Below are 18,778 nucleotides of genomic sequence, written 5' to 3'. Positions count from 1 at the left end.
TGTCTGCCTGCTTGTCTATCTGACTGTATGTAACTCTCTTTGTATGCATCTGACTTTTTCTATATCTGTCTCTGTCTATCTCTGTCTGTCTGTCTGTCTGTCTGTTTGCCTCTGTTTGCCTCTCTGTTTGTCTCTGTTTGCCTCTGTCTGTCTCTGTCTCTCTCTGTCTCTTATCTCTGTCTGTTCTCTATGTCTGTCTCTGTCTCCCTCACTGTCTCCCTCTCTGTCTCTCTCTCTCTCTCTCTCTCTCTCTCATCTCTCTCTCTCTCTCTCTCTCTCTCTCTCTCTCTCTCTCTCTCTCTCTCTCTCTCTCTCTCTCTCTCAACAAAGTTCAATTCAATTCAATTCAAATTCTCTCTGCCTCTTTCTCTTTAGTTACGGTTGGTCAACTAGTCACGAGTTACTCACTGTGGATAGTTACGTATCGTTTAAGTGTGCAAGCACTGTATACGGGAACGGGGCACAGCAGAAGTCTGGATGTCTTGGAGTTTGCAATAACACTTTTGTGAATGTTTGCTTTTAACAGAAACGTCATCATGGCCACCTTGGTGTACACAGTATTTATTCAAATGCATGTATACAAAGCCATGCATTTTATGAGCCTATAAAATTATAGCAAAGGGGCGCAATATGATAAAACGTATAGTATATACCATAGCCACGTTCACACAAAGTTGAGTCCCTTGTTCACCGTTTCACGTGCAGGCAATGTGTGAGGGGACGGTGCACAGCCTGGGTCTAGGCGTGTTCGTCTTCATTGTGGCTCCCTAAGACCATAAGATAATCGTATAGTATACCATAGCCATGTTCACACAAAGTTGAGTCCCTTTTTCACCGTATCACGTGCAGGCAATGTGTGTGGAGACAGTGCACAGCCTAGGTCTGGGCGTGTTCGTCTTCGTTGTGGCTCCCTCCTATGATCCTCTGATGGTCATCGTACTGAGTCAAGCCGTCACCTTCGTGCCTGCCCTTCTCAAGGTCGTTCAGGTCAAGAATGGGGTAAGACCTTTGGCATGTTGTTGGTTTAAATAGTGGCTTATTCAACGTTCAGTATTCACTAAGCCATGAATCGTACATGCACTAATTAAGGAGGACAAGTTAAACTTGTACATGGGCTATCCGTATGAACAACATTTTGAACGGGCTGCCAATATTCGTCATAATATTGAAACTAATAGAAGACAAACGACCGGAATACTTCATACATTCATGCTTATTATTGATGTTGATGTTGTTGGTGGTGGTTTCGCTGCTTTCACTCAGATCTGAAAGCAGTCAGCATGTAGATTTTTGGTGAGTGTTTTTTTAAATTTTTTATTTATTTTTTATTTTTTATTTGCCAAGCACATCATTGTGGGGCTTTTAATCAATAACATGCATCCGTCTACAATGTATCATCATTCATCCTTCAACATGTATATTAAATATGTAAATGGCAAGTATACAAGACATATATATATACAACATTAGGACATAACCGACAGACGGACATATAACATACCGTTCGCCTACAAGTAAGGCCAGAGCATAACATAACATGCAGATTACAATACTGATAAAAAGATAGAGAAAGAAAGAGAGATAGAGAGATAGAGAGAGAGAGAGAGAGAGAGAGAGAGAGAGAGAGAGAGAGAGAGAGAGAGAGAGAGAGAGAGAGAGAGAGAGAGAGGGGTAATGATGGTGGTGGTATCATTTATAATGTATACTCTTAAGTAATAATACAAATAATAGATTCTTTTTGAACTTCCACCCTACAATAGTCAAAAGTCACTACAATTTTTTGGTGAGTGTTGAAGTGGAAGAATAATCTTATCCTGAGCAAAATGTCGACTTTCAAGGTAATTTATACGGAAAAGAAAGTACGTAGTGCATTTATGATCTTTATAATTGAAATCGTTGTTTTGTGGGTGCGTGTGCAGTAATAATAATTAATGAGTCAAGCTGATGTCGTAACAAAGGACAAGCAAATAAAGAGATACAACCTTTTCTCCTTGCAAAGTTCTGTTCTTGATGGGTTTAAATTTTTTGTTTGTTAAAGAGAATTTTAACCGCGTTTTAAATATAATACAACACAAACATACAGATATCAAAAGGTCTGTTATAACAAGAAAACAATGATTAAATGTAAATCACAATTTAAGATAACAACTAAAGCAAAATACAAACATAATTATTGACCTTTAAAAAGCAAACACCAGTCGTCTTTGCTAATAACATACACAAGCTGCACACCAATACATTATGAAAACAAAGGTAAATAATAACTCAAACTTTGTCTTAAAGTGTTTTTTCTTTGTTGTGCTCTGCCCTCAAAAGGAACTCCGCTTCAGCTGGGCCGACTTCGCTGTATTGCTTCTGGTTGTGGCGAACCTAGCGCTGGTCGTGTTCAGACTGAACCACGGGGAAGTCAACCTAGCTCTCACCGTGGCAACACCCGTGTCCCTCCTCTGCCTCTCCGTGGAGTGGTGGGAGAACTTCATCCCCATCAAAAAGGAATGGAAACAGCAGCGACGAAAGGAAGCTCGCGTGATACGGCGAACGAGAAATAGCTATTTGAAGGACAAAGGCAAACAGAAGTCTTTCGAAAAGGGGAGCTCCTTGTTCAGAGCCAAGTACGCCATACGGGATTGCAAGACAAAAATCGAAGCCGTGTGCACGCTGTGGAAGATCTTCCTCAACCTGGCTCTTCCTTTGGTCCTGTTCGCTTCTCGCGGTACGCCAGACTGCGTCTCCGTGATGTTCTTCACCTCGGACGGCGCAGCGAGCTGTTCCTTGTGGCACCTGAATCTGGTCAGCTCGGGGCGAGGGTTTTGCTCCGGGTACCTGCCCTTCGTCGTGGCCGCAGTGGCCGTGGTGTGCAGCGGGGCGGCCTTCAAGGCAGCCAAAGTGGCCTGCAAAATCCATTCCCAGAAACTGTGCTTCGCCCTGCCTCTTGTTCTCTCCGCGCCTGTCACTTTTATGGTGGCGGCATTGACCTACCGCTACGGGTTCAGTGTTTGGGACTGTTCTCAGCTCCGCTGGCCTGTGATAGCGGAGGACTTGAGTTTGGCGTCGCTTCTGACGGAGTACATTGAAGAGTACTGGCTGCCTCTCGTGTTCGCTGGCATCATCTCCGTCGGCCTCATCACTCGCCACGCCTGGACACCGTCGGCAGTAAGGGTGGCCTCTACAGACAAGTAAGCTAACTTAGATGGTTTAGATGGTTTGCTTGAAACTGTCAAAGTTCATACGATTTACTGGCTAAATAAGCTTAGACAAAGAGGCGATGGGAAGGGGCGTTGGTTTCGCTCAATTCATGAAATTGAAGGACGATTGCCATGTGTTTTACCGGCCGAAGTAAGCTAAACACTAAGCATCAATGTGAAGTGGATATTGTTAGTGCAGGTCAGTCTTTCAGAATCTGAATCAGATTGTAAAGTGTATATGATCTTCTGGCTGACAGAGGATATACTATATTCTGGTGGCCTCATGGTTTAGTTACATCTCTACTGGGCTGTGGGCGGATTCAGGTGGAAGCGGTAGGCGTGAGGCGTGGTGGGTGGGTGGGTGGGTCGGGGTCGGATGGTGGGATGGGACAGATGCTTGGACAGATGGATAGACAGATAGATAGGAAGGAAGGTAGGTAGGTAGGTGGGTAGGTAGATAGGTAGGTATGTGGGCGTGCATGAAGATAGATAGATAGATAGATAGATAGATAGATAGATAGATAGATAGATAGATAGATAGATAGATAGATAGATAGATAGGGAGTAGCAGCATTAGCAGTGAAAGGTGCTAAATGTTCCACACTGTCAAGCAATGGGGTTTGTGTGCAGGTTGTTTGTGAGGCCCCTGTACTGCGGTGTGATGTTCGCTCAGTCCCTCCTGCTCAACAGAGCAGTGGATGACAACGACACGTCGGGACACAATGTGAGATGTTCTCTTTACTGAATTTATCACATGTTGCCTTTCTTTTGCTTGCAAGCATATTGTTTTATCCCCCCTTTGTGTTCACACGCGGATACGTGCATCAAAACTGAGACACATCTTCTTTTTACATTTACGGGGGGGGGGGGGGGGGGGGGGGGCCCAAAGTTCGATCAGCAGCAGAGGGGAGGGGAACAGTCAGTATTAAGTTTGTGTGAGATAAACAAAACCGGCTGACGTTCTCACTATTACTATAGCTGCAAGTGCAAGTGTGCACCACAAACCGAATCATTACAAATTACTCGCCTTACAGATTTTTGGGCAGTCCTGCTGAAATCAACTTTTACAGTGATATTTACTGTCGCATTAAAATCCTTTTATGATCATACACGACATTTTCTTAGGCCAACAAATGCAACACTTACCTCGTCAGATTCAAAACGATCAAAAACGTCACTGTTAGTCGCCATGTTGCTTCGATTCCAGGGACATCACCCACGGAACACATCACAAGAGTGGTTTTCCTTTGATATTACGACACTTCCCAAACTTTTAATTTTGCAAAATTAAGTTTGTCCTTCTGTGTGGTAACATTATTCGTCACGCAGAATCTTCTGGTAAAGCTTTTAGGGCGATCTGAAGGCCTTTTCCCGGCGGATTCTATATCTTTAACATAGAGGGGGAATCGAGACGAGGGTCGTGGTGTATGTGTGTGTGGGTGAGTGTGTGTGTCTCTGTGTGTGTGTAGAGCGATTCAGACTAAACTACTGGACCGATCTTTATTAAATTTGACATGAGAGTTTCTGGGAATGATATCCCCGGACGTGTTTTCTATTTTTTCGATAAATACCTTTGATGACGTCATATCCGGCTTTTTGTAAAAGTTGAGGCGGCACTGTCACACCCTCATTTATTTCAATCAAATTGATTGACATTTTGGCAAAGCAATCTTCGACGAAGGCCGGACTTTGGTATTGCATTTCAGCTTGGTGGCTTAAAAAATAATTAATGAATTTGGTCATTAAAAATCGGAAACTTGTCATTAAATTTTTTTTTTAAACGATCCAAAAACAATTTCAGCTTATTCTTCGACATTTTCTGATTCCACAAACATATACATATGTTATATTTGGATTATAAACAAGCTCTGAAAATTAAAAATATGAAAATTATGATTAAAATTAATTGTCCGAAATCGATTTAGAAACAATTTCATCTTATTCCTTGTCGGTCCCTGATTCCAAAAACATATAGATATGATATGTTTGGATTAAAAACAAACTCAGTACGCTAACAAGAATAGAGATACAGAAAAGCGTGTTATCCTGCTCAGCGCGACCATTACCGCACTATTCTGGCTTGTCGATTTCACAGCCTTTGCCACGAGCGGTGGACTGACGAAACTACGAGTATGCGGTCTTGGTAAAAAAAAAAAAAATGCAGTGCGTTCAGTTTCATTCTGTGAGTTCGACAGCTTAACTAAATGTTGTTATTTCGCCTTACGCGACTTGTTAAGTTAAAAGTATTGATCATGTTTTGAGTTTTAAAGCTTTGTTATTGGTTAAGTTACTGTCATTTTGTGTTCGGTTTGTTTTTGGTGTGGATGCGCTTGGATACATGTAATCACAAAACAGACAGACGGCTAACGTTCCAAAATCCAGCATAAAAAAACACACGAAAAGGTTTGTGTTTGGTGTGGATGCGCTTGGATACATGTAATCACAAAACAGATAGACGGCTAACGTTCCAAAATCCAGCATAAAAAACACACGAAAAGGTTTGTGTTTGGTGTGGATGCGCTTGGATACATGTAATCACAAAACAGATAGACGGCTAACATTCCAAAATCCAGCATAAAAAACACACGAAAAGGTTTGTGTTTGGTGTGGATGCGCTTGGATACATGTAATCACAAAACAGATAGACGGCTAACGTTCCAAAATCCAGCATTAAAAACACACGAAAAGGTTTGTGTTTGGTGTGGATGCGCTTGGATACATGTAATCACAAAACAGATAGACGGCTAACGTTCCAAAATCCAGCATAAAAAACACACGAAAAGGTTTGTGTTTGGTGTGGATGCGCTTGGATACATGTAATCACAAAACAGATAGACGGCTAACGTTCCAAAATCCAGCATAAAAAACACACGAAAAGGTTTGTGTTTGAAACGTTCTTTTTTGACAAAACAAGACATTCACCCAAGTACATCGACCCAATAGTCTTGATGGTGGACAGACAAACAAATTAATATGAGACAGATTGTCCTTGGCAGAGAGCGGATCGAAAACATACAAGTTTCTTTTATTTGTTTCCTTTGTCTTATAATTATTTGCTTGTGTGTCCACTATGAAGACCAATGGGTCGATGCAGCTTGTGAATGTTTTGTTTTGTCAAACATGAAAGCGTTTTAAATACAATGTAATAGTCTTTCCTGTTTTAATTTTTTTTATTTTTGGTACATGGATACATGCAATTTGTACTTGAAGATTGTATGTCTTGAAACAGGTGGCAGCCGCTTCCAAAGACACGGGAGACTGGACTACTCGATTCGAGGCCAAAACAAGTCAGGCTGATACGGAAGAAGTGGAGAAACAAATGCAGCATTCGTCCTTCCCAAGGATCTACGCATGCGCAACCATGTGGCATGAAACGGCAATGGAAATGACGCAGCTACTGAAATCCCTCTTCCGGTACACGTTTTAGATTGAGTACAGCTGTTTTCGTTTCTTGAAGTTGGTTTTTGTTCCGTCGCAATGGTCATACACTGTAAACCCCCCCCCTCCTGAGCTCCAAGAATCTGTGAAAATTAGGTCTTAAAATAGGGGTAAATTTAGAGAGGTTATGAACAAAAAGTCTGAGAAAACAGGGTCTTAAAAAGGAGGGAGTCTTAAATTGGGGGGGTCTTAGAAGGGGGGTTCCACTGAACTATTAAGACTCTCATTCAATGCACTAACAAGCACTTTGTTTACGAACATGATTCTAGTAGCCGAAATATCGTTAATTTGGCATCAAACCCCCTCAAATCTAGGGTACATTTGGTTTAGAATAAGGGGTCATATAGAAAGTTTGGACAGGCGCAACAACTTAGCTAGTGGTTAAGACGTCGGCCTTCCACGTGGAAGGTTCGGGGTTCGAAAATTAGCTGTGCCTCGTGGGATAAGGATGGAGATATTTCTGATCTCCCAGTTCAACTTATGAGCAGACTTGCTAGTGCCTTATTCCCCTTCGTGTGTAAAATCAATCACACGACCAAATACACATGGAAAATATCTTGTAATCCATGTCAGAGTCCGGGGGGTTACAGAAACACGATAATTCCGACATACATCCACCGAAAAAAGAAATGTGACTGCCTATAAAATGGTGGATAAAAGAACGACCATACATGTAAAAGCCAACTCGGGCAAAACACGAATGTGCGTGGGAGTTGCAGCCAAATAACGGAAAAGAAGAAGAAGATGTAGAAAGTCTGTAACCTGTGGACATTATGAAACATCTTTTGACCCTTAAGCTGGGCGTTGACGACTTCGCGAAGCTGGCCGCACGAAGCTTTAGCACTGACTTTTCGGTAAAAGGACTTTGCGAAGCTGGCCGCACGAAGCTTTAGCACTGACTTTTCGGTAAAAGGACTTTGCGAAGCTGGCCGCACGAAGCTTTAGCACTGAGTTTTCGGTAAAAGGACTTTGCGAAGTCTACGCGAAGTCGACTTTGGGCTGAATTAAGGACCACCTTTAACCTCATTTTGTTTTGCACCTCTTACTGCAGAATGGACAAGGATCAGTTCACCAGGGCGTGCATGTGGAAGACGTTCAACGTCGTTGACAAGGACTTCTACCACTACGAAGGTCAGTAGTCAACAAATCACACACATTCTCGTGGTGTCTTTGGTGGCTGTATTGGAACACCACCTTTCCCCGTAAGCGGCGTGTGGCTGCCTGAATGGCGGGGTAAAAACGGCCATTCACGTCAAAACCCGCTCGTGCAATGACAAGAGTGTCCGTGGGAGTTACAGCCCATGAACGAAGAAAAAGAAGAAGAAGAAGAAGAAGAAGAAGAAGAAAAAGAAGAAGAAGAAGAAGAAGAAGAACAACAACAACAACAACAAGAAAAAACCAACAACAACAACAACAACAATAACACAACAACAACAAGAACAACAAAAACAACAAGAAAAACAAAAACCAACAACACCACCACCAACAACAACAACAACAACAACAACAACAACAACAACAACAACAACAACAACAACAACAACAACAACAACAACAACAACAACAACAAAAACAACAACAACAACAACAACAACAACTTCATATATGCCTTCTGTAAAATAAAGCAAACAAACATCCAAAGCACTCCAATAGTAATATTAAAGTAAAAAGGTCGTTCAAATTCTCATTATTTCTGTCTTTGCTGTATTTGACCATGCATCACTTTCTCAGTCGATGGGGCTGGGCAATTTCTGGTGGTTTGCTCATATTTTGTTTCCAACCCTGTTTGCAGCTCACATTTTCTTTGACGATGCGTTCACGAAAGAAGACAGGAAAGGGAAGGAGTACTATTTTGTGAATGCCTTCGTCAAACAGTTCCTGGCCGCTGTGGATGAGGCGGCAAGGTACGTGTTCCTGTCTCTGGGTCTGTGTGTTTGTCTGTTTGCTTGACTGCCTCTCAAGTTCCGTGCCTGTCTGCGGGCTTTTCTGTAGATGTGTTTGAGAGAGAGAGAGAGAGAGAGAGAGAGAGAGAGAGAGAGAGAGAGAGAGAGAGAGAGAGAGAGAGAGAGAGACAGACAGACAGACAGACAGATAGACAGAGAGGCAGAGACAGAGAGAGATAGGTTAATTGTGGTTTATTGTGAGCAAGCATTATTACTAATCGACACTAGAAAGTATTTGGGAAGAGGGCAAATTTGTCAGAAACCATAGGTAGTAATTACACTCGTTTGCGCGTGACGCCTGTATCTGTATCGTCGTCAAGGTTTCCGTTTTCTTTGTGTCGGAGAATCGCATCACAAAATAGATAATTTATTTGCTGTTTCCGCATACACATGTGTTTTTGTTTCTCTGACTTATTCATTTCAGTATTTTACCTTTACCATTGTCATTCAAGTTACTCATATGGTGTAAGTTAAAACGAAATAATTATGCTCTACAAAGCTTAAGATGGTGAAGACAATCAAAAGCTCTGTGTACACAATACTTTATTTATGTATGTTTTTTTTATGTGCACCACACCTTTGACAGATCCATTTACCCGGTTAACGCCGCTGTTCCACCCCCTACAAAGACGGACACACCTTACGGGGGCCGGCTGACCTACGCCCTCCCCGGAGGTAACCCCCTGGTTGTGCACCTCAAGAACAAAGACTTCATCAGACACAAGAAACGCTGGAGCCAGGTAAAGTGCTCATGTGGATTTACGGTTATCTGGTAAAGAAAGGGAAGTCAGCGCTCTAAATGCATACGACATGTGTAAGTGAGAGTTATTCGGAACTATTCTCCTGGCACCAAAGAGATTAACAAGCATTGAAATGAACAAGCATTTGTGTGTGTGTACACTGGTTCACGGGTTTTTCATTTCTCATTTGTGTTGTAGTTGTTGTGGAGTTAAGTTTGCCGTTATTTGATTGATTGTGAGGCGAGTTAAAAAATATGTTTTTGTTCTGTTCGATTGATTGTTTTGACAAATTGGATTAAATGTGTTCGTCTTGTTCTTGGTTGTGCGTTATGAGCGTCTGCTTTAAACGCCCATGGCACATCTGCTGGTTGTATTTGCAGTTTCAAATAAACTTTGTCCGCCACCATTTTTTATTTCTGTTATGTAAAACTTAGGATCCGCTAATATAAGCATAATGCATAAGTACGGATCCTAAATGTCAATATTGTATAATATATATGTCACGATATCTTCTCTTTTTTGTTCATGGGTTGAAACTCCCTCGATCTGTTACGTGTATGACCGTTTTTACCCTGCCATTCAGGCAGCCATTACGCCGCTTTTGGGGGGGGGGGGGGGGGTCACGATATCTAAAGTGAATAAAGTTTCGTTAAAATTAAACGCCCATGTCTCTTTACAACGGATGGTTGCCAGCCTTAATAGACTGTCCCGACCGCAAAGACAAATAAGGTGTTCTTATTGTTCGTTTTCGGTGGATTGATAGCCTACAAAACCTTTCATTCTGTCGAGAAAAATAAACCCTCACGCTTTCCGGTAGAGGAACCATTATTTTCTTTGAATGAAATAATACTTCAAGGGAAACATTTGTTGGGTCTATAATGTTTGTACACATTCCGTACAGGTGATGTACATGTACTACCTGCTGTCGTACAAGCTGCTGCTGGGTGAGCACAATGTCTACGACAAGAAGCAGATTGCGGACAACACGTTCCTGCTGGCGCTGGACGGGGACGTCGACTTCTACCCAGACGCCGTGCAGCTGCTGGTCGACAGGATGAGACGCAGCAAGCATGTCGGAGCAGCATGCGGCCGTATCCACCCCATTGGCTCAGGTATTTTTAGAACCTCTAGGGTGCTATAGGACTTTTATACCAAACGACTGGATGAGACGCAGCAAGCATGTCGGAGCAGCATGCGGCCGTATCCACCCCATTGGCTCAGGTATTTTTAGAACCTCTAGGGTGCTATAGGACTTTTATACCAAACGACTGGATGAGACGCAGCAAGCATGTCGGAGAAGCATGCGGCCGTATCCACCCCATTGGCTCAGGTATTTTTGAAACCGCTAGGGTGTTAAAGGACTTTTATTCCAAACGACAGGATGAGACACAGAAAGCATGTCAGGGCAGCATGCAGCCCTATCCACCCCATTGGCTCAGGTAATGGTGTTGCTTGGAAAGACGGTTTTGATATAATCACTAGGTAGTCACTGATAGGACTTTTGTCTCAAAGCTGTGCAGCTGCTGGTCGACAGGATGAGACGCAGCAAGCATGTCAGGGCAGCGTGCGGCCGTATCCACCCCATTGGCTCAGGTATTGACGTTGCTTGGAAACGAGGATTTGATATAACTGCACTTTTATCCCAAACGACAGGATGAGACGCAACAAGCATGTTCGGGCAGCGTGCGGCCGTATCCACCCCATTGGCACAGGTATAGGTGTTGCTTGGAACCACGGGTTTGATATAATCACTGGGGTGTTATAGACACGGTGAAACGCAACCAACACGACTGGGTAACCGGCGGCTCAGGTATTGTTGTTGCTAAGAAACGAGGTTTTGATATAACCGCTTGGGAGTTATAGGACTTTTATACCAAACGACAGGATGAGATGCAGCAAGCATGTCGGTGCAGCATGCGGCCGTATCCACCACATTGGCTCAGGTAATGGCGTAATTGCTTGTAAACAAGGTTTTGACACAAGAACCCGCTAAAGGGTTATATATTTTTTCCCCGACGCCGTGCACCTGCTGGTAGACATGATGAGATGCAACCACCATATCGGGGCAGCCTGCAGCCGTATTCACCACGCTGGATTGAGTAAAAGCATTCCTCGTTTCATCGTTGCATTTTTTGCAATTTTGCATTTTGTTGCGACAGGCGTGCGAGGTGTGTTTTTCACCCTATTATTATCAGGGCTGCTGGACAATTGTCGCATTTTTTTGCGATAGTATGCAACAAACTGCGAGGAGCAGAATGCGACCATATTCACCTTATTAGCTCGCTGGACAATTGTCGCATTGTTTTGCAACTGTGCAGACAGATTTTGCGATAAACTGCAAAAAGCAGCTTGCGAACGTATTCACTCTTTGGGCAAAGGTTACAGTGTTGCTGGAAAAAGGTTTGGTTTTGTCTAACGTCAGGGTATTTATATATATTTAGTTTTTGATAGTTTTATTAGTACAACAATTACTATCAGTAATCGTGTTTCTCTAAATATTGTTTCGAAATTGTGTTGCAGTAGAAACAGGACGATGTGTAACAACCGCTTTCCTGTGTTATTTTCTAGTATCTTCCACAGTCAAGAGTTTGCAAGTAAATATCACGTGTAAGTAAGGTTACAATTTGTTCCGCCAGGCCTGATGGTGTGGTACCAGAAGTTTGAGTACGCCGTGAGCCACTGGCTGCAGAAGGCGACAGAACACATGTTTGGCTGCGTGCTGTGCAGTCCGGGCTGCTTCTCGCTCTTCCGGGGGTCCGCACTCATGGAGGACAACGTGCTACGCCGCTACACCAAGGTGGCCACCACGGCCAGGCACGCCGTGCAGTACGACATGGGTAAGCCCGCTGGCTCAGTGGGTAGAGCGTTGGACTTGTGATCCGCGACTCACAGGTTGGAATCGGGGCCGGTGTAACACGAAATTTTTACTCCACGAAAAATTTACTCCGGAGTAAATATTTCGTACGAAATTCTTACTCCGAGTACACTTTACGTACGAGAAAAAAACTCCCCAAGGCACGAAAAAATTACTCCCCCCACGAAATTTTTACTCCCCATTTTTTTTACTTCCAGTAAAAACCTCGTACGCAAAAAATGGGATGCGAGCGAAGGGATAATGCCAATAAGTGATCTCGCGCACACGAATGTCGCGCTACCCTCCTTCCACCCCTTCCACCACCAAGACTAACAAGGGGACAAGGGAGTAAAAATGTCGTACACCTGGCATGGGAAGTTAAATTGCTCGTGTTGGGGTGAAGTAATTTATTCGTTATGTTAGTCAGGGGAGTAAAATTTTTGTACGAAATTTTTACTCGGAACTCACCTGTGTTGGGGAGTAATTTTCTCGTGCAATGGGGAGTGCTTTTTTCGTAAAGGGAGTAACTTTTTCGTACAAAATGTTTACTCCGGAGTAAAAATCTCGTGGGAGTAATTTTCTCGTGTTACAGTTATATATACGTGCAGACTCAGAGAGTGTATCCATGCCCCACTCCGCTGTTGTATGTAAAAGACCTCGGCTATTCTGTCAAAAGTGCAGGTGGCTGGTTACACCTAAAGAAGCACACATCGGCGAAGCGTGACTCTTGCTCCTGCTAGCTTTCCACTGGGAGGAAGTAATCCGAATTTTTAAAGCAATTGGATGATAAAGTAATGAAAATAATTTAAAAATAAACCTGTGTTAGCACACTGTTAGCTATCAAGGTTGTTTCTTCGCTTCTTCCTCTGTACGCACGCGCTTATCATAGTCGGCCTTTTCTGCTGCAAAGTGTGTCAAGTGCCACTAACATGGTTATATGAAAACCAATCAAGGTGAAGACCGCTGGCTGTGCACACTGCTCCTACAGCAGGGCAAGAGGGTGGAGTACGCCGCAGCGGCCGACGCCCTGACCTTCTGTCCGGACGACTTCGGCGAGTTCTACAAACAGAGGAGACGCTGGACACCGTCCACTATGGCCAACATTCTGGACCTGCTGTCCGACTGGAGACACGTCACCAAGGTCAACGGAAGCATCTCCTTCCTCTTCATTGCCTATCAGGTCAGCAGCCACTATAGTTCTGACTTTGACGTATTCCATGGAGTCGGATTGGCATAGTGGTTAGAGCCCGCAACTCTTACCCAGAAAGTACTGGGTTAAATCACCGATCGGAGAAATAACGTTGTTGCTATTTTTGGGGGCGCTGTTCAGTTCTCCTAACTGTAAGTTGGTATTTAAGTACGAGGAAGAAGAAGGCTTTTAGCAAGCTTTCCTGTTGTCTCCTATAGTTATAACTTCAAATTTCACAGCATCTATTTTAACTTAGACAACATTACCGTACATACCTAAGATCAGAGCTAGTACACACAAATGTGTATTTTTCTCCCCTTTTCAAATCAGGCTTTTTTGTTTGTGTCGTTGTTGGTCAACCCTGAGGACTTTTTCCTAAAGATGATTTTTGGAGCTATCAAAATATCTAAGATAAAAGCAGTGTTTATTTGCTTCAGATCAGTCCTTTGCATACACATTTTTTTCATGATTCTTTAAGGCATTTCTGCACGTGTTGTAGCTGCTGAGCCACGGAACTCTGTACAGGGTGTCTAAAAAAAGAGTACTCGATTTTCTTTCAATACTACAGATAAGTCAGTAAATTCATTGAAATCATTTTTGCCTGATATTGTAGTCAGTTCATAGAAGTTTTGTTCCCAGTTCACAGCTTTCAGTTGAGATCGTCTGTTTCTTCACACCACGTGATCAATGTAGCCACCCCGTTTTCCAATGACAGACTGCATCCTCATTGCCATATTGTTCATTACATTGAGGAATGTTTCCTGTGGGATGTTCTGGATTTCTCTGAGAATGTTTGCTTTCAGTTGTTGTAGGTTTCTTGGTCTGGGGTACGTATTAGCGTATTAGCTTACGTATTAGTTTTTCCATTTCTCGGTACTGATGTTTCAATGTCTTTTGGGGTACTTTTTTTTGAGACACCCTATATGTGTGCTGATTTGTGGTCTTATAAATATGCCCTACACTTCGTGACTGTCCCATGCTTTACATCAGTCCTAGATGTTCAACGTTTCAAAAATGAAATTGCGTGTCTTTTTACGCTTGCCTGTACGTGGCGTCGTTGTTTACTGCTGGGACTGTCTCCTGGTTGATTCTCAGAGCCAGTGACACAGCTTAGACAAATTACATTTTCTCCACCTTTTGTGTTCATTTTCGATACACGCTTTCTTGTTTGTGTTGTCGTTGGGCACCCCTATCACCTTCTTCCTGCTGAGTCTCGGCGCCATGAGCATGCTCTCGTTTAATCCCGTTTCCGGCCGGAAAAATTGAGTTGAAAAAAATCAATACAAACAACATAACATACAAGGTAACCAAAAATTAGACTAAACCTGAGAAATTGGTCTCCAGGGGAGGCAATCATATGTCTGCTATACAAAGGGCAATAAACAGCGGTTGTTTCCCTTGCCAGAGTATAGACTTTATGATAGGAAATCGAACCTAAAACGTATTCTGTCAGTCAAAGGGTTAATTACACGCGCTCTAGATCAGTCCTAACTGTTCAAGTCTTTTAGCTATTTCACATAAAATAAGCTTTTTTGCTTGAGTTCGTGTCCTCGTTGCATACTGTTTATTGTTTCATGTCTTGTATTCTGAATAAAATGTTGTTCAAACCAAAGCTATTTTTTTGGACCTATCTTTTACACGGACAATTAAGACAGGTTTGTGTCTTCTCCAGGCGTTCTTGTTCGTGTCGTCGTTGCTGACGCCCGGTACCATCTTCCTGCTAATTCTGGGAGCCATCAACACCGCCTACCCCACGCTGCCTCTGTACGGGGCAATGCTGCTCAACCTTCTGCCCGTCATCGTCTTCATCATCCTCTGCTTCTCCGCTTCAGGAGACGTTCAGGTCAGTGGGATGATATGTTCTAACCAAGCCTGTTCGGGTTCAGGTCTGTTGGATTATATGTTTCGACCGAGCCTGTTCGGTTTCATATCCGTGGGATCAATCAATCAATCAATATGAGGCTTATATCGCGCGTATTCTGTGGGTACAGTTCTAAGCGCAGGGATTTTTTATTTTTTATTTTTTTGATTTTATTTTATGCAATTTATATCGCGCACATATTCAAGGCGCAGGGATTTATTTATGCCGTGTGAGATGGAATTTTTTTACACAATACATCACGCATTCACATCGGCCAGCAGATTGCAGCCATTTCGGCGCATATCCTACTTTTCACGGCCTATTATTCCAAGTCACACGGGTATTTTGGTGGACATTTTTATCTATGCCTATACAATTTTGCCAGGAAAGACCCTTTTGTCAATCGTGGGATCTATAACGTGCATACCCCAATGTAGTGTACACGAAGGGTCCTCGGTTTTTCGTCTCATCCGAAAGACTAGCACTTGAACCCACCACCTAGGTTAGGAAAGGGGGGAGAAAATTGCTAACGCCCTGACCCAGGGTCGAACTCGCAACCTCTCGCTTCCGAGCGCAAGTGCGTTACCACTCGGCCACCCAGGGATGATATGTTTAGACCGAGCCTGTTCAGTTTCAGGTCTGTGGGATGATATGTTTCGACCGAGCCTGTTCGGTTTCATGTCTGTGGGATGATGATATGTTTCGACCGAGCCTGCTCGTTTTCAGGTCTGTGGGATGATATGTTTCGACCAAACCTGTTTGGTTTCAAGTGATGCTTCCGCAAAATTAGACGAAATCCGGAAATACCTCTGTCGGGTTTGTGCGGGTAGTGAAAGAGTTGTTTCTCTCGACAAGTTTTGGGAAGTTTTAAGTCTGGATAAATCTTATACCCGCCGATTAAAAAGAAAAGGGAATTATCTGGCGAAATGACGGCAAAGTTTACGGCAATTTGAAAGGAATTTAGGCGTTTTCCTGACTACCGACGTCAAACGACATCCCACCTACTGTTTCAGATCAGCTACGCCACGATCCTGTCGACGATGTACTCGCTGGTGATGATGGTGGTGCTGGTGGGGTTGCTGCGGCAGATCGCGGAGAGCGGCATGTGTTCCGTTACCGCCATCTTCTTTGTCGGCGTGGCCGGCATCTTCTGTCTCGCTGCTCTGCTGCATCCACAGGTGGAGTGATATTTTACACTTTCTAAACGGAAATGTTCCCCAAATGAACTCTGTCGGGTTTGTATGGGGAATACAAACTATTGTAACGTTTTATTTTGTCAATAATTAAACGTTCCAGTAACCTACAATACTTGATTTTTATATTTAGTCAAGTTTTGACTAAATATTTTAACATCGAGGGGGAATCGAAACGAGGGTCGTGGTGTATGTGTGTGTGTGTGTGTGTGCGTGCGTGCGTGCGTGCGTGTAGAGCGATTCAGACCAAACTACTGGGCCGATCTTTATGAAATTTGACATGAGAGTTCCTGGGATTGATATCCCCGAACGTTTTTCTCCTTTTTTCGATAAATGTCTTTGATGACGTCATATCCGGCTTTTCGTGAAAGTTGAGGCGGCACTGTCACGCTCTCATTTTTCAACCAAATTGGTTGAAATTTTGGTCAAGTAATGTTCGACGAAGCCCGGACTTCGGTATTGCATTTCAGCGTGATGGCTTAAAAATTAATTAATGACTTTGGTCATTAAAAATCTGAAAATTGTAAAAAAAAATAAAAAATTATAAAACGATCCAAATTTACGTTTATCTTATTCTCCATTATTTTCTGATTCCAAAAACATATAAATATGTTATATTTGAATTAAAAACAAGCTCTGAAAATTAAAAATATAAAAATTATTATCAAAATTAAATTGTCCAAATCAATTTAAAAACACTTTCATCTTATTCCTTGTCGGTTCCTGATTCCAAAAACATATAGATATGATATGTTTGGATTAAAAACACGCTCAGAAAGTTAAAACAAAGAGAGGTACAGAAAAGCGTGCTATCCTTCTTAGCGCAACTACTACCCCGCTCTTCTTGTCAATTTCACTGCCTTTGCCATGAGCGGTGGACTGACGATGCTACGAGTATACGGTCTTGCTGAAAAATGGCATTGCGTTCAGTTTCATTCTGTGAGTTCGACAGCTACTTGACTAAATATTGTATTTTCGCCTTACGCGACTTGTTGATTCTGAATTTTGGAACGTTAGCAGTCTCTTTGTTTTTGGAAGTGTTCCCCTTTTCAACACCCTTTCTGTAACCAGTTTTCAACATAGTGTGATAAAGTAGAAGCTAGGGGTAACACGTGGTAAACACTGTAGTTGTGTTCATTGAACACTTTTGTTTTCCATGTGCTACCTTTTGCTGGTAGAGTTATATGTACTATGTCAAAATGGATTCAAAACTGGTTACAGACAGGTGTGATAAAAATTTGAACACTTTCTTCTGTCTGCGTGTTTGTTACTATCGTTTTTTGATCTGCTGTGTGAAGTTTCCAAAACTCCACTGGTTGTCTCTCGCGCAAGTTCTCGCATCTGTGGGATTTGGCCGGCCGATTCTTTCTGCAGTTGTTACGCTCATGAAAGATTCTTTAACTCCGTTTCAGGAAATGATGAATCTTTTCTACGGCCTTCTCTACTTCCTCTCCATTCCCTCCATGTCCATGCTTCTCGTGTTCTACGCTGTGGCCAATCTCAACGACGTCGGGTGGGGAACGCGTGACTCCAACGAGGCCTCGAGCGGAAAGAAAAAGTCGAAAATCGAGCAGTTTCAGGGAGGATTCAAGCGGATGATGTCTCTGGGTGGAGGAGGAGACACAGGAGGCGGCTCAGGAGGAGAAGGAGGAGGAGGAGGAGGAGGAGTTGGGGGTGGGGATGATGACGTCACCTCAGAGTACACGTTTTCCTTTGGCAACTTGTTCAGGTAAGTTGGCTATCTCAGACCATCATGCAGTTACATCTCTTTCCTGTCAGAAATAAATCGGGTTGTTTGCTATGTATCAGATGGTTTTCCGTTATTGCATTTATTTGAACAAATATATATTATTTGTGGTTCAGTAGATGTTACACTCCATTACTTAACCAGTATTAACTAGTTTGTACTTACATCTTATCTGAAAGTAAGTTGTGCATGTGTTATGTCTGATCCTATAACATCTCGAGTGTAAGACGACTGTCATTTGAACGATCGTCAGGTGCATATGCTGTCCGAGACAGAAGGAATCTGACAGCCTCGTCATGGAGAGGTTTGATGACATGGAGAACGCCTTGTATGAGCTGAGGAAGGCTATGGGGGGTCGGAAGAGTGATCTGGACGAGCAGATTGACGAAGAACATGAGACAGCACGGACAACTCGTTTGACCTCTCCGGTCAGGAATGGTTTACCGTTTGGACTGGGAGACGGTCACAGGAGTGAGTTTTCTCCCTTTAAAGATATTTTTGTTATAAAATATTTCTGTACAAGTTGCAGTGCCACAAAAGTAAGAAGGAGGGAGCAACATATAATATCAATATGAAATACGTTCGCAAACACACACGCAGGCTCGCAGGCAGGCTCGCACACACACGC

The 18,778-nt window shown here is 43.0% G+C and overlaps 1 protein-coding gene across 1 annotated transcript in view; it reads left to right on the top strand.

The window, feature by feature from the left end:
- LOC138952766 (chitin synthase chs-2-like) overlaps window positions 1-18,778 on the top strand; it is a 31,641-nt gene that overhangs the window by 3,159 nt on the left and 9,704 nt on the right. Inside the window, exons 4-17 of the mRNA XM_070324491.1 lie at window positions 850-999; window positions 2,317-3,176; window positions 3,816-3,909; window positions 6,415-6,599; window positions 7,675-7,754; window positions 8,416-8,527; window positions 9,153-9,306; window positions 10,208-10,418; window positions 11,943-12,143; window positions 13,114-13,340; window positions 15,022-15,192; window positions 16,224-16,388; window positions 17,816-18,132; window positions 18,404-18,621. Of these exons, the coding sequence (XP_070180592.1) occupies window positions 850-999; window positions 2,317-3,176; window positions 3,816-3,909; window positions 6,415-6,599; window positions 7,675-7,754; window positions 8,416-8,527; window positions 9,153-9,306; window positions 10,208-10,418; window positions 11,943-12,143; window positions 13,114-13,340; window positions 15,022-15,192; window positions 16,224-16,388; window positions 17,816-18,132; window positions 18,404-18,621 (3,145 nt within the window). The remainder of the gene's footprint in view (window positions 1-849; window positions 1,000-2,316; window positions 3,177-3,815; window positions 3,910-6,414; window positions 6,600-7,674; window positions 7,755-8,415; window positions 8,528-9,152; window positions 9,307-10,207; window positions 10,419-11,942; window positions 12,144-13,113; window positions 13,341-15,021; window positions 15,193-16,223; window positions 16,389-17,815; window positions 18,133-18,403; window positions 18,622-18,778) is intronic.

The sequence above is a fragment of the Littorina saxatilis genome, linkage group LG2 (genome assembly GCF_037325665.1).
Source record: "Littorina saxatilis isolate snail1 linkage group LG2, US_GU_Lsax_2.0, whole genome shotgun sequence".
Taxonomy (NCBI): domain Eukaryota; kingdom Metazoa; phylum Mollusca; class Gastropoda; order Littorinimorpha; family Littorinidae; genus Littorina; species Littorina saxatilis.
Note: the sequence above shows the minus strand (reverse complement) of the source record. Positions and strands in the feature narration are given on the sequence as shown.